The sequence below is a fragment of the Sipha flava genome, unplaced genomic scaffold (assembly GCF_003268045.1).
Source record: "Sipha flava isolate LNK unplaced genomic scaffold, YSA_version1 265_pilon_pilon, whole genome shotgun sequence".
NCBI classification, from domain to species: Eukaryota; Metazoa; Arthropoda; class Insecta; order Hemiptera; family Aphididae; genus Sipha; species Sipha flava.
The window spans coordinates 531057-547235 of record NW_020272927.1 but is presented as its reverse complement, the minus strand read 5'-3'; the positions used below and the strand labels follow the sequence as shown (position 1 = coordinate 547235).

Genomic DNA, 16179 nt, shown 5'->3' with positions numbered 1-16179 from the left:
TATAACAAAATTACAAATAATATTATAAATTCTAATTTTCGTTTTTTATTTGCCAAATCATCAATAACTTCATCAGTTTGAAAGTCTAAATCTCAATGAATCGATAGCATGGAAAGGATATCAACATAGCAACCGATAATTTCTCCACATTAGATTATTTATGTACCATATGTCTGTGAATGCCGTGCGGTCGATTGTTATTATTATTATCCGATTAAAATTTAATTACTAGCGATATTAAATTTTTTTATATATATATATATATATATATTTTTTTTTTTTTCGTTATACTTTAATACTTTATTGAATAAACAAACTAAAACTATTATAATACTGATATGTTTAAAATTTGATCTTTTCAATTTTTTTTTATTCTTTTTTGGGGGTGAAACCCCCCCACCATAAATACGCCACTGGTTTATATAATTAGATCGATTAGAATGAGCTTAAGAATTATGTCGTTGAAAAAAATCGTGTACATCTTAGGTTTATAAAAATATTCCGAGTAAACGATATTGACAGCTTTGTTAACAAAATACTTATAAATTAACATATCGCAATATAATATTTTCCTTTTAGAAGAAAAAAATCTTTCTTTTTTTTCTTTATTAAGCTACCAGTATACCTATTTAGCTCAAAAATTAAAAGTATAGTTAACATATTGGTGAATATAATAATAATAATATGATTACTTATAATAATAAATTCTAATGTGATGATTATATAATCCAATTAAAATTAAAACATCATAATATACCCATCGGTTAATATTTATTTATTTGTTTATTCATGAAAACGGACTTAATTATTCTTTTTAAATTAATTATTAATTCAAGTCTGAACAATATACAGCAATTTATTAATGGAAGTTTAATCAAAAATGAAAATATAGTATAAAAGGAGATAAATTAAGAGAAAAAATTTAAACGACAAATTCTTATATGGGAAGCTCTATAGTATCCTTAAAATAGTTACCTTGGGTTAGTAACAAATTTATGAAGGATGAATGTATTTATTTAAGTGAAGAATTTGTCATATAAAATAACTTTTGATTTCTAAAATTATGGGTATTTATATTAAAATTAATTTGGCTCAATAGAAAAGGGTCATCAATCTTATTGTTTAGAATTTTAATTCAACATTTTACATATGAGACATTTCTCTTTTCTTGAAGAGGATTTAGGTTTAATAAGTTTAAAATATTTTCGTAAGCAGAATGAGAGGGCCTTAAAATATTACACTTGAAACAGATAAAACGAAGGACTTTATTTTGTAAAGATTCTATTTGATTAATGAAACATATATTTTTTATAAAACATATATATAAACATATATATTTTTATTTTTGAGTGTCTCAGATTATTGAGGCATATTCTAAGTGAGATCTTACGAGAGAGGTATAAAGACATTTAAGAGTGAAGGGGTCATTAAAATTTGAAATATTACACATTATATAGCCTAACATGGAGAGGGCTTTATTTTTCGTAGATATTATATGGTCAGTAAATAAGAGTTTGGAATCAAAAGAGGTCCCAAGATCTTTTACTAGAGAACAGTGGAATAGAACATGATTGCTTAATTTATAATTAAACGTTAAAATATTGATTGGTTTTTTTTGAGAATGAAATAGTTTGACACTTATTTAAATTTAATGACATTTCATTGAAGTTACACACACCATTTATTAAAGTTAAATAAATCTTTTTGTAAATTTTCAGCGTTGGTTAGTGATTTGATAATTTTAAAAAAATGTATATCATCAGCGAGTAGTAATATATTTGAGTATTTAATGGAAAGAACAATATCATTAATAAACAAATTAAATCAAAGTGGAGAGAGGTGGTCACTCTGAGAAACTCCAGAAGTGACTATTATAGAATTAGATATGTATTTTTTTATTTTAACTAGCTGAGTTCTTTGAGATAAAAATTAATTGATCCAGGATAATAAAGGGTTTTCAAAACCAATTTTATTAAGTTTGAGGGTAAGTATATTATGATTTATCCTATCAAAGGCTTTCTCAAAGTCAGTATAAATAATATCAGTCTGTTTACCCATTGAAAAAGACTTTAGAATTAATTGTTTTATGGTAATTAAATTAGTTAATGTGGATTTATTATTGCGAAATCTGTGTTGTTGTGTAGTAAGAATATTCTTAAATAAGGGGGTTAGCTTTGAATTATGATTTTTGAAAAAAATTTGAAAATAATAAAAATAATGGAAATGGGACGGTAATTGTATATAAATGATTTGTTGCCTTTTTTAAAAATGGAATTAATATAGCTGGTTTTCCATTTTAACGTAAAATAGCCCTGTTTTAAAGATAAAGTAGAAATTTGATAAATAATAAGAGTAATAATAAATCTACAATTATATAAAAATAAAGAGGATAATCCATCTGGGCTAGTAGAGGATTTAGAATTTAAAATATCTAATTCATGGAAAACATCCATACAATTTATCACACAACTATTTTTAGTATCGAAAGATTCAAAAATGGAAAAAGGATATTCTGTACTGGAAAAAATTGTTTTATTATAAACTGAGGAAAAATAAATGCTAAATAGATTTACTATACTTTGACCATTTTCAGCTATTTTACCATTAAGTTCTAGCCAGCTTGGGAAATCAGGAGAATATTTAAGGTTTTTAATATAAAACCAAAATAATTTTGAGTTTTTTTTAATAGAATTTTGAGTTTTAAGTAAATATTTACCAAAATCTATTTTATTTTGAATTTTACATTTTGTAGTAGAAAACACCGAATAATCGGAGTGAGAATTTGAAATCTTATAGAAAAAATGCGCAGTTTTCTTTTGTTTAGTTACAGATTTAAGATCATAAGAGAACGAAATTGGAAATTTATGATTAACATATACTTTTTTAGGAATATAAGAATCAATGGTAGAAGACAAAACAAGATAAAATTTATCGATGAGAACATCAATGTTTGTATTAACTTTAAAAAAATCAAACCAATTAAAAAAGGTCAAGAATGAAATAATGGATCCATAGTCTACTTTTTTTCAATAGTGAGAAAGTTCACAAGAGAGGAGGGGTGTGATGTATGGGGTAGAAGAAAAAAATTAACTGACAAGGGGGGATGATTCTTATGATAATCATAAGAATTCGATAGAACAATATCCAGTAAGCAATTATTTGTGTTACATTAAAATAAATTTAATATATTGATAGTTTCTCGTTAAATATATTTTCAGTTGAGGATAAATTATAAATATGAGCTGATTTTAAATTTGGTAAATTTAAATCGCCAAAAAATTATAAATCTACATTGGGATAATTTAAAATTAATTTTTCAATAATTTCGATAAACGATAAATATGAATTTTATAAGGGAGTTTGGCGGGAAGTATATAAAGCATAAGATAAGTTTATAATTGTTCTTTACTTTCACTAAAAAGAGCATTAATTCTAAAGAATTTAATGTCAATATCAAATTTAAGGGATACAAATTTATTATTAACAGCAATTAAAATACCACCGCTTCTAGTAAACGAGCTATTATTAGGGTTTCTATCACATCTAAAAGTTGAGAAATTTGAAAAACCTAGTTCAGTTCTATTAACAGAATTATGTAACCAGGTTTCGGTTGGAATAAATACATCAAAAGTTAGGAGGGGAAAAATAGTTTTTAAAGTATGATATTTGGTATTAAAACCTCTGACATTATGGTAGTTACAGTGAAAAAAGAAGGGGCATGATAACTTAGTTTTTTAAAGTGGTGATAGTTGGAGTTCTTTTAAAGTATTTAATAATTAAGTTTGATTTACCATTTGATCGTCTATGAAGAAGTTTATCACGAAGCCTGGAGATAAAATCCGGTTGAATTTTAGTTTGATCAGAAGCAAAGCAAAGATTTTTCCAATTTTTCGAGGATTTCAATTTATTTTGGATCGAAAAATCTTAAAAGCATCCCTTTGATTTTGAAGAATGATTTTTAGAGGTCTTGCTTTATTAGATCGAGTTGAAGTATTACCCAAGCAAAAAATATGAGTTATCTGAGTATCTAGTTGTAAAAAATTAAATACTTCAATAATAATCGACATATCATTAGCATGAGAATCTGAAATAGGAGCAGCTTCAATAAAGTTGAAAAATAAAATATTTTTTTTTTTCTTGTCTATCAATCATTTCATTGATTAGGTTATTACCAATAATATTATTACCAAGTGGATTGGAATTTGTTTGTTCAATAATTTTGACGTTGTTTTTCAGAGAAAGAACTCTATGTTTTAATGACTCATTATCTGCCGATAATAAATCTAAACGTTGAACTAAGTCTTTAACCTTCGATACTATATTTGATAGTATTTCCGTATGGGAGTTCACCAAAGTAACAAGTTTGTTGTGTGATTTCTTGAGTTAATTTATAGATTTAGGAATTTCATCACGTTCATTATCCATAGTAAGTATTTATTGAATAGAAATAATAATAATATGATGAAGAAACAATGTAAAATAAAAGCACAAGACACCACGACTGCAATGAAGACAAAGTTTGTAAGATAACGGAGTGAGGTGAGCAAAACGTACTAACGCCTTGGCTGTAACGACTGTACTGTACAATATTATAATATTAAATATATACGGTGGTAATATTAATATTTGAAACTAAAAAATAATCTTAGGAAGATAATAAAATGTATCATAATTAAAATTACAACGATATAACGAGAATTGGTGTTTGTGATTTTGGATTCAGTGAACTAAGGACATAAGTAATTAAGGAATTATGGTTTTCTTTAAAATCAATGTGTTCAGTATTGATAAAAGGGAAACTTATAGGGCGACAAGAGATTTTAATAACGTTATAAACTCAGATAAAATATTTGGAACAGGTTCGGTTTCACAGTTGTTTGAATTGCCTATATTTGATTCTACGTACGTTTTTGCTTTAAGTTTTTCTTTGCATCGGATATTTGGGGAACGAGGGTTCAGCTAATGCTAACGAGACATTTGTAGGCACTATTGATGATGAAAGTGTCGTAATTTTAGGATTATCTTTCTTGTGAGAAGCGTTTGACATTATTTTTTTAGTAATGATAGCATATACAATTCTCAGTATGCGCACCAGAACGTAACACACAATTTTCAGGTAGTTCCGATGATTTGACACAGTCCTCGGCGAGATTTTCGTTGCTGCATTTGACACATTTGGCGGTTGATTACAGTAGGAGCGTGTGCGACCCTATCGATGACACGGTTTGTATTGTGTTGTGAAACGGGCATGGTACGATTTAGTGACCACTGTTTTGGAGTTCAGGAAGGAAAATGGTTAGTAAATGCTCTGATCGAATTCGTTTGAATCAAGGATAGTATTAAAAAGTTGTAAAGCTCTTTTACTTACTCTGCAGTAGACGTTTAGTACACTTATGACGGAGAATTCCAAATCCCCGTGGGCTTTGATAAGGTATGATGTAGATAGCGGTTAAACACTCTGATTGGACGTATACGACGGGGTGACCACGTGTGGGCTGTTATATCCGAGTCATTGCAATAATTGAAGATTTTAAAGTAATCAACACAACAGCGAGTTTTGATAATCAGGAAGATACCCTTCATAGTAGCAGTAAAGTAACCGTCGGTATCGACAAAAGTAATGAAATCCGTTTCAGCGCAGAGTAGTTAGTAACACTACTTATGAATATCTATGGAAGTTGAATCCATGTCCTTATGAATCTATATCCGTCATCTATGGGAGGGAAGGAAAACGGTTTGGAGACACATCCATTATGCTTTACATTAAATTTGTATGTGGTTTGGTAGAAGAGAAACACGATAAATTCCGCCTAGATGAAACATGTGATTTGAAAAGAGACATGACAGATGAATATGTACATCGTACTAACACGTAAAAATAATCAAATTATAATAATAATAATAATGCTGATTGTAATTTTGTGCACGACGTGATGAGCGTGCAAGCTCATGCACAGAACGCATAGAACTGATCAAATAATCTTATATAATACTATTGTATATTTTATACGTAATAGATAAAATAGTTTTGTAAAATATATGTCTTGAGCATGTCTTGAAAATCATTTTCAGGAGTAATCTAGTTATTTATTTGAAAGATATAACTCTGTATTGCATTTAAAAAATAAATTACATGTTTAAAGAATGTTGTGTTTAATATTCATAGTTGAAATTTAAATTTTTATTAAAATTTTTATTACGTGATTAATAAAATACAGTAAAAAAAAAACAAAAGGTCTATTAAATTGATGACGATGAAAAAGCTACCAATTATTAATACTTCAGCTTTTAAAGTTAACTGGAACTTTTGAAAATATTGTAAATATTTTAATACCAATAAATATTTGAAATCTATGAAGATTTTTTTTTTTAAGTTGGGTTTGCAACTATGAACTTTGCATTATCGTTTGTAAGCTATTTGTTTTTATAAATATTTATATTAATTCTGAAATTTATAATTGGAATTGTATAATTTCTATAAGACAACATCAAATATAATATTGACGAAAGAAAATCGAAATAAGTGATATATTATACTGGTGTACATTATTCTCGGATATTCAAAGAAACTGAATGAAAATAATATACTAGATCATTCATGTATGAAAAATGAAAAGAAAATAACTTATGATTTGTCTTAAAAAAAAAAAAAAAACTTAAGTATATTTACGACTTAAACTGGTAAAGTGGAATTGATATTTGACTTTGTTTGATTTTTTCATTTGAACTAGATTTTACTTAAATGCTACAACTTTAAAATTATTAATACTGAAGAATATAAAACACTTTAAAATATTATAAAAGCTAATAACATTTATTATTTCATGGTATACTAATGAAACTTTTATTTACTTTTCGGTTCTGGTCGTAACAACTTTTTTTCATAGTATTAAAAACAAAAATAATAATTAAAATTTGATGGTTACCTTCATTAGTGACTATATGTTATTTGAAAATAAAATCGCATCATAAAAAAGAAAGTTAAAACGAATATTGTCATTAGTAAATAAGTATTATTAAGATTGAAGAATTATTCATCATCCAATTTTCCTTTATTTTAAATGTAACACCCATTAAGTCGTTTATATAATGATTGGAAATTATATATAAAAAATACATATTAATAATACTACCATGATTTTTGATGAAAAAGGTAAAAAGTAAATTAATCTGAAGTCTTAATTAAACATGTAACTATACATAACACAACGGTAGGTAGGTACACATATTTTAATCTTTTAAAAAGCAAATGCGTATATAACAAGCCCGAGAGACGACTTTGTTCAATGTTTTATCAAAACACGTTTGTAAGTAAATATATCTAAATATTTAGAGGGATTAATAAACTTAAGGGGAGAGTAAAATATTAATTTTAATACATAAAATCTGTAGTTAAAGAAGTGCCTTCACTTCAGCCAAAAATTGATTTTAATGTATTCTTGAAATTATGTAATTTTTTCGCTATTCAGTGTAAACCGATTCAACGATATTGGTTTAAGTAGCTGTTTAACTTTTAACTGTATGAGTAACTTACTCAAATGAATAAGATTTTATTATACACTTTAAACTACCAAAATGTACTCTTTGTACTTAACAAAGTGCGTTATAGTCTTACGTAGTCGCACTATTTTAGGCTCTGATCCAAAGCTATACATAATTGAGTGTGAAACTATACACGCAGCATCTACACAAATACTGCAAAGTCTCATAATACGTATAATAAAATAATGTATTAAACATATTGTACATGTCAAATAATTTCGAAAAACCAACAACAGTTTTTACATAAAGAGATAGAAAAATTTGTAAAGGTATGTATACTCGTGTAGATGATATTATATGCGTCGGAAGGATTTAAACGGATCTGGATTCAAAGAAAGGACAAACAAATAGAAACGTGACCAGTCACCCCCCCCCCTTTGAACTTAAAGAATGTGAAACATGTATTCTTTCCACCAAACGTGACTTCAACTTACTAACTGCTTGACTGCGGGATTACAAAAAAAAATTTAAAAATCACTACCGCATTAGTCTTTTAAAACACGTAATTTTGTTAATGCATACCGAGAATACAGAAAACAAACGTAACGGTTCTTGATGCAATTTTGTGGTCTACGGTAACTATCAAAAAAAAATGAATAAGGAAACAGTTACTAATTGTTTCTTACAAGCCGGATTCCAGGGATAATATTGGTTGTTTAACAAGAATAGAGGATCTGAATAGTGAGCTATTGAAATCAGTTAAACAGTATGTCTAACGGATGTACAATAACTTTTTTTAATAGATGGATGTCTCAAAATCGAAGAATTATCATTGAACATTGAAGACAATATCAATGGTTCTAGAATCTTTAAGAATGAAGAACATGTTGTAAAACAAGGAAAAAAAAATAAAACTAATATTGATGAAATTAAAATAACTCCCATGAAAATCATCGCAGTTAGCAAATTGGCTATTTTGTCTCAAAATAGGTGTTGCGGTTTCACTGTTATTAGTTAGATAATTCCAGTCTAATGTCGAGCAAATTGTCATATAATTTAAATTTTTTTTTTTTTACCGTTGTAAATATATATATGTATTATACGCCTTAATAATCATTAACGGTAATAGTAATACTAAAAATAATAATATGTAATAGTACGTCTTAAATAATTTTTAAAAATTCAGTAAAATTTAAATATTTATTCGTATTAATTCGTCCCAAAGGTCTCATGAGTGTCAGCTGTTTAAATATATTAATGTTTTTATATGCTCCACTGAGGCTGATCGCGTGTGTATAAGATATATTTTTCCAATCATTAGTAATGCATTTCGCGCAATGATAAAAGCGGTACACATACTCACACATGCCCACTCATTCGCAACCACTCGACTAAATTTGATCATATTTGAGATATAGTCTTGGAATTCAGCAACAATGGTCCCATCATTCGGGACGATACAATCACGACAGTGATATAATACAATAATCTATATTATACTCACTGACTACGTTTAGTTGGAACCCTTGGCTGATTTTCGGTTCGGTGCTCACTTGACACTCGTATGTTCCTGAGTCTTTGATCTGCGGCGACGTGATCCTGAGCGTCCACTCGTCCGACCCGTCGGAATGCAGCGATTGAAAACGCTGATCGTTTGTGTACGTCAGTATGCCCACCGTCAGTATATGTAAGTCACGTTTCCTGATCCATGACACCTGAAAGATACCCAAGTTAGGTTACATCAGGTTAGTAGTTGCATTTAACAATACACGTGAAAATTGAGTAGGTATATTATTATTCTACTGACGTCCGGTGTGGGCACCGAATGTTTTTACAGTTTTCAGGCAATAACGTGAAATCATTTTTTTGGAGAAAAAAATATAATAATATAATAATAGTCATAATAATAATTACATACTTTGTGAATTTTTTTAATTTAATTACAAATAACAGGTTAGAATTTCTCAACGGTCTCTTTTATAAATTACTCGAATTATCTCTGAATCTAGTCACCAAAGAGCTAAAAAATGGAAACTTAATATGAAACTAATAAAAAAGGCAACAACAACTTTCGCCATAAAACGTTAAAAATAGTATATTTTCACAAATAACTAATAACTAGGCTTAGGGATTTCTAACATTTGCATACTTTTTTAATTATTGTTAAATATACCAGAGTGCGAAATAAATTCGTTTCTCGATGCCATGATATCAGATCTAAAATTTGAATGTGCATATTTTTGCATATTTCATAGATTTTACAAGAGAGTACATATTTTAAAATTGTTATGCTTATTTTGCATATTTTGACAATTTTTTTAAATTTAAAACTAAAACTATAAGTACATATTTCAAACGATCGAAAAAAAAATGTACTTAATAATTAGTATTTAATATTTCCAGGAATATGCTATCAGCAAACTACCTCACATATCTCGTTATAATTTTTGTGTAAGTATAAATAATACTATAAACCCGTATCGATCGTATCTGGATATCGACCGGATGTTGATAAAGATAATAGTTGATATAGAATAATAGATTATTTATTAAGTGTTCAGTTCAGTCGATTATTATCCATCGTTATTTTTGCGTCTCGCTACCACGCAATGTCGAATCATACATAAAACGTCATACATATTTTGTAACATTGTGTAATGCCGAAAGTCCAACAGTCTACGAGTAGCCGACTACAAAGTTTTGTTTCGAAGTTTAAAGATACATTTACATCCGATGGACACGTTTTATTTTGTGTACTATGTGGTCATTTTTTTTTTTTTTTAATGCATATAAATGCATATTATAATGATTTTAGAAGCATATTTGCATGCATATTTGTGTATTTTTTAGAGCTATAAGTCCTTAAACCTACTAATAACTATATAATATTGAACAATAAAGACAACACAGTCAAGTTAATCAAAGTCTTCGTGGACAGAGATATAACGTGAAAACCCACTTAAATAAAAACTCAAGTAAGACTACGCTCGAATGAGAATTCTATATTCCTCAGTAAATCATCAAATAAAACTATATGATTGTACACCTCAATAATTTGAACACTAATCAGTTCTCAAATGCATTTCATATTTTCCTACAAAAATAAATAAACTCAAATACTTTAAAACGGGCGATGCCCATTCCACCAATATCCATTTCCACCAAACGATCACTTTTTACCAAAATAATTATATACTACGCTTAAATTAAAAGCACTAATAATTTTATTTAACATATACTATTAATTCAATAAATTTCAATCAATAAATTAATTCAATAAAATTATATAATATATACAAAATAGGTTGGAAAATATTATATTTTTAAATTTTATTTAAAAAAAATGATATATTATGGTATACGATCCTTAGTTATATAAATTGTAACTATGTACACTATGTATAAAATTAGTTGATGATTTTTTTAAAATTGTAGGATATACTTTTCACAAAATCGTACCTGAAATTTAATACAAAATTTTGTTTTTAATAAATATATTTAGTATAGTACTTTATTAAACGCAATATGTTACCTTCCAATTATTCCATTTTTGTATTCCATTATAAGATGATAATTTTTCTTTTGTTGGATTCTTACAGTATGATCGTGTGGATTATTTGATATGTAAGTAGTTTTTAATTTGATGTACACATCGTCTGAATTTCTGTTATAGAACGGTTAGCCATTTTGTATTCGGAGGACTTTCTTTATAAAAACTTTGATTGAACCTCGAATGAAATGATTCGCATGCGTTGGTTATCCGTAGTAGGCTACTTGATATAGACGCCCAGTGTCGGTGAACACATACTATTTTTATCAATGTAATTCTAACAAATAATCTGAGTATTTTTCAACTCGTTCCTTGATAAGTTGATTTGACATAAAATCTTCAACAAAGCATTCAGTGACTTCAGTCGATTCTAAAAAAAGTAAATCAAAAGTATGGTGTATCCAAATGCCAATTTCAGATGATGGATTTCGGTGTTCGGTCGACAATCCGAGCTTTTGCAATTGACGATACCAAGCCTGCGTTAAATTAAATCGACATCCTATTATTTTTTTCTGTGGCCAAATTTCATTAACAGAGTTTAAAATCGCCTTTTCAAAGTCAGTGGTTACACTTTTTGGTGATAAACGATGATGAATCGACGAACATTCATCAACAATAAATTTGAATGTATCAATATACGTGTTCATATTTTTATCGGGTAGGTAATGAAAAAAAAAACTAATGGTGTATAATGATCATTTTTGATACTAAGAATTGTGAACATGTGCATAAAAAATCTAGTAGCAGACTTCAAACTTCCGCCTATATATAAATCATCTATTTCACATAAAAATCGAATGTTCTATTCACATGTAAAATGATGATGTTTTTCTTCAACATTAATTAGCAAAAATGGTTCACCTTGTTTCATATTTGTACTTATGTTAATTAATGTTTCATGTACTTCTGCAATATTTTTTGGGTTTTCTGGTAGCAATTTTTTTACTAGCGTCGTAAATAGTTTTTCTTAATCACTTTACATCATTGTTTGTAAAATTAGACATAACTTCCATTTCAGATATTTCTTTCAAAGTTATTTTTTTAGGTCTAGTACACGGATAATCAATTGCTTTTCTCTTACAATTCGAATTTATAATTTGTCTTTCAATTGCTATTGTTGAATATGGTTTGTGGTTATGTATAATGTATTGATCCAATAGTATTTCATTTTTATTATCAGTATACACTTTTGCGGAACAAATTTTTTTAATACATCGCCAACAAATGTTTATATTAGATTTATTAACTGATCTAATAAAAAATTAAAAGTTGTTTAATACTAGAGTTGTTTTTAAACTTTACTTTCAATAACTTTAGCCATCACAGTATTAAACATTTTAAGAATTACGTTTTATTTTTCACACACGCAGTTGTGATGCACTATTTAAACTGTGCAACCTTTTTACTTGTTCATAAAATATTTGATTATTTAGATATTATCATGGTCAATCGACATAAAAGATAAGTACGATAATAGTTTATCATATAATTAAATATGATAAACGTACAATATACATTGATTATATTGTGTGTGCATATTTATATATATTTTACATGAATCCGAAAAACTCACGAAAAGTATAGATATTCTATCTCATTTGCTGGAAACAGGTATTGGTGGAAAAGGGAAAAGTCTACTTTTGGTGGAAACGTGTTACACCTTTTAAAACAAATACTCAAAGATATATTTAAAGACCCTTATGATCCACGATAAACAGAAAAATTCATGATGGCAATGGAACACCTTTAAGACTGAATAAAAAAAAAAAATAATAATGTAAATATGTTCACGCCAATCTAAAAGCCACGAATGGTGCGCGGTCATTCAACCTAGGAATCAAAAAAAAAAAAAAATTCAAGGATTAAAACCGAGAACTATAGATAATAAAAAAGAAATATAGATAATTTTTTCAACTAATTAAAGACCCTAATTAATTGAATTAATCTCTATGTTCGTAAGAACATATGTGTTCTGATTCGTTTTAAATAATAAAATTAAAAAAAAATTAAAATAAAAATAAAAATAGAAATCACTGATACATATTTTGGTGGTATTATTAAGCGTGAATATATTTAATAAATATTAGAACCTAATTAATGATAAAATATTATGAACATTATTATTTGAAAATTATTTTTATAAGCAATCGATGATATAAAGTTGCTTTGAATTTCGGTAGTATAAACATAAGGGGATAGTAAACTCTTTCTGCCAGTTAACACGGTTTCAACTTTACGAATACGTATTATTATTTTGCTATCACTGCAGTAGTACAAAAATCATTTTTTTTTTTTTTCTGAACCTATACATAGGTAACTTACACGTTCTTACATGCCTTCAAAAAAAATTGTATTTTAGCCCTGTGTATCGTTGTACCTCTGAAAGCGTATTACGTATTAACGTGCATTGTCCCGAGGGACGTTGCTCAAGGGTGTCTTTGCAGAAGGTGAGGGTTATGGTGGTGGTGGCGTAGGGGCAGAATATAGATGGTAACTGTGATAGAAATCAGTGGGTGTCGCCCGTTAAGAGATTACACACGTCCGAACACCCATTCGGAATAGCAAATATCGATGCGTCGGAAGAAAGCTCACACACCTACCCGTCTACTGCCGCCACATCTAGAAGAAGAAAAAGGTGATGACACTTGTACGTGTGTTGCGTTTAGGTACAAATAATAGAAGACATCTTAGGAGAACGCACATTGTAATTTAATGTGCACATTTTTAATCGAATTTGTTTTCTCTGTCTAACACGAAAACTGTTTTGTAAGATTATAAGAAAAAAAAAAAGGAAATAATAACATGTAGCGAATGTATTTTAGTTTTCTATTGTTTAAACAGGAGAAAAATATGACCTGAGCATCAGAAAACGATATTATCATTTTCCTTCATAATAAGATATGAAGGATTCGAAAAAGAAGCAGTGAGTGATTGTGAGTGCGAAAAGGGTGTATTTTTCTTCTCCGTTTCTTTTGTACAACGCATGGATATGAATTTGACATATTAATTCGATAAAATATATCATATCATAATTACCAAAAACGTATATAATATCCCGTCTTATTACTTTACGACGACTTATTATAAAATGGAAAATCAGGTGACGTAGCATACATATCAGATAGCTTGAATCAATAATCGAAATTGATAGTGTGGGACGTTTCCATGGCGTAATTGAAACGTTTTATTAAAACCCATACAATACTCTTTGATTAATTGCTCGGACAAACGCATTATAAAGAACGTTTTGTGCTGACTAATCTATTTTACCGAATGCCTACACCCTGCGTGTTCGTGTAATAAATCTAGACTATAACCAATAGCATCGATTAAACAAAAATTTACCTATAATATTACTAACTATACATCGTTCATATTTGATAAACATTAATGATAATCGGGGATAAAAATAATAGCCACGTGTTTAAATACACAACACGCATAATACGATTGAATTTTTTTCTTTTATCGGTTTCAATAAAACGAGTTGAAAAATTATTTCACACAATATATTGAATTTCTACACTGTAATTATGTTGAAACTGTATTTGAACTATATTAAATGGGTCAACAAATATTTGATGTCTTAATTTTAAATTAAAAATGATGTTTTTAGAAGTATATTAAACAAATAAAATAATTATTAACAGTCAACTGGTTGGTCGGAGGAAATATGCAACTTATAAATTATATGTTCACAGGAATCGCATTATACTTGGTAATTTAGTTTTTGATTAGATAAATATTTTGAATATTGTCTTTACTATTTATGATTAAATAAAAATATATGCATATTTGTGTAAACATTATGTACACACATACTTTTAAAATTTAATAAATCATATAAAATATTGTTAAAATACTTATGCTAAATAATTTCTCATAACGGATTGAAATCAAAATATGGAACATTTTTAATGAAATATTATAAGTGTATTTTTTATAATATATTTGGTTTAGAAAAATACAATATTTTTGTAGAACTTCTAAAAAAATAAAATATGTTTTTACTATGTATGTAAGTGCATAACCATTAAGTTAAGATTGTAAAATGTCGTTTGAAGTGAAATCATTCATACGGAAAATTTGCTTTGGACAGCTTGTGGTACACTAGTTGAAGAGTATTTGTTTGGTTTATTTCAGCGTTTCAATAAAATTACGGTTCCAATTTTTTGTTTTTATAGTATTCATAACAACTGGTGTCATCTCAATGTTTGAATAATTGATTATATTAGGATCAAATGTTATGTAACGGAATGAAACCTCGTTTTATTCATCAACTGCATTCTTTTTTCTTTTTGTCGGTCTTCATATATAATACCATTCTTTGTCTCCAACTTTGAAAACCTTCAAGCATAATCCATTGACGTTTTCTTTCTCTGATTATTTGTTAGGGTCGATTTCGTCTGTACTTTTCACATTTTTCGCGACGCATGTATTTTACGTGTAATTTGCTTTCCTATTTATTTGCGATGCATGATTTTACAGATCGCTATCGGATATCACATCTTGTTACTATAATACCTAATAAGGCGTATCATCCTGATGCTCGCAGTCAAAGATGATGAAAAAACATTCAAATAACTCCTACACAGACATCTCGAGGCATTTGAAGCTCAACACAAGCTTATACGGGGCTAATACTTGTACGGTTTACCATGTACAATGGCAAAAAACAATGTAAAATGAGAATAAGCCTGCGATGGTTTGTGGGGAGAACGTGGTTATTTTTACATTCTGGTACATCAACTGGAAGAACTGATATCGTACTATAAAACAAAGCACCGAGTATTAGACCGTTGAACATCATTTTTAAATCACTCAACTGGACACTTTACGTGGTGTGCACAATACCAAAAGTGACACTGCTATAATATCAATATTATTTACGAAAACAACTGTTGGACAAACATCCTTTGTTAAAACGTAATGGTTCATATGACTATAAGTGATTCTCGACAGTAAAAAAACCATGAGACTAATTATTATGCATGCCGAACGAAGCATTGTTTTAATATGTGTTTAAAGCATTTTTTGTTATTTATTTTTTCTATTAACGACCGTATGACGACGCATGTTTCTATGATAAAAAATTAAAATATGTATGTATACATAGTATATACGATAATACCCTTTTCCATTTATTA

General features: G+C 28.1%; 1 protein-coding gene across 1 annotated transcript in view; it reads right to left on the bottom strand.

The window, feature by feature from the left end:
• Positions 1-16179, bottom strand: part of LOC112685088 (protein amalgam-like) — a 306794-nt gene that overhangs the window by 18160 nt on the left and 272455 nt on the right. Inside the window, exon 3 of the mRNA XM_025556861.1 lies at positions 8987-9197. Within this exon, the coding sequence (XP_025412646.1) occupies positions 8987-9197 (211 nt within the window). The remainder of the gene's footprint in view (positions 1-8986; positions 9198-16179) is intronic.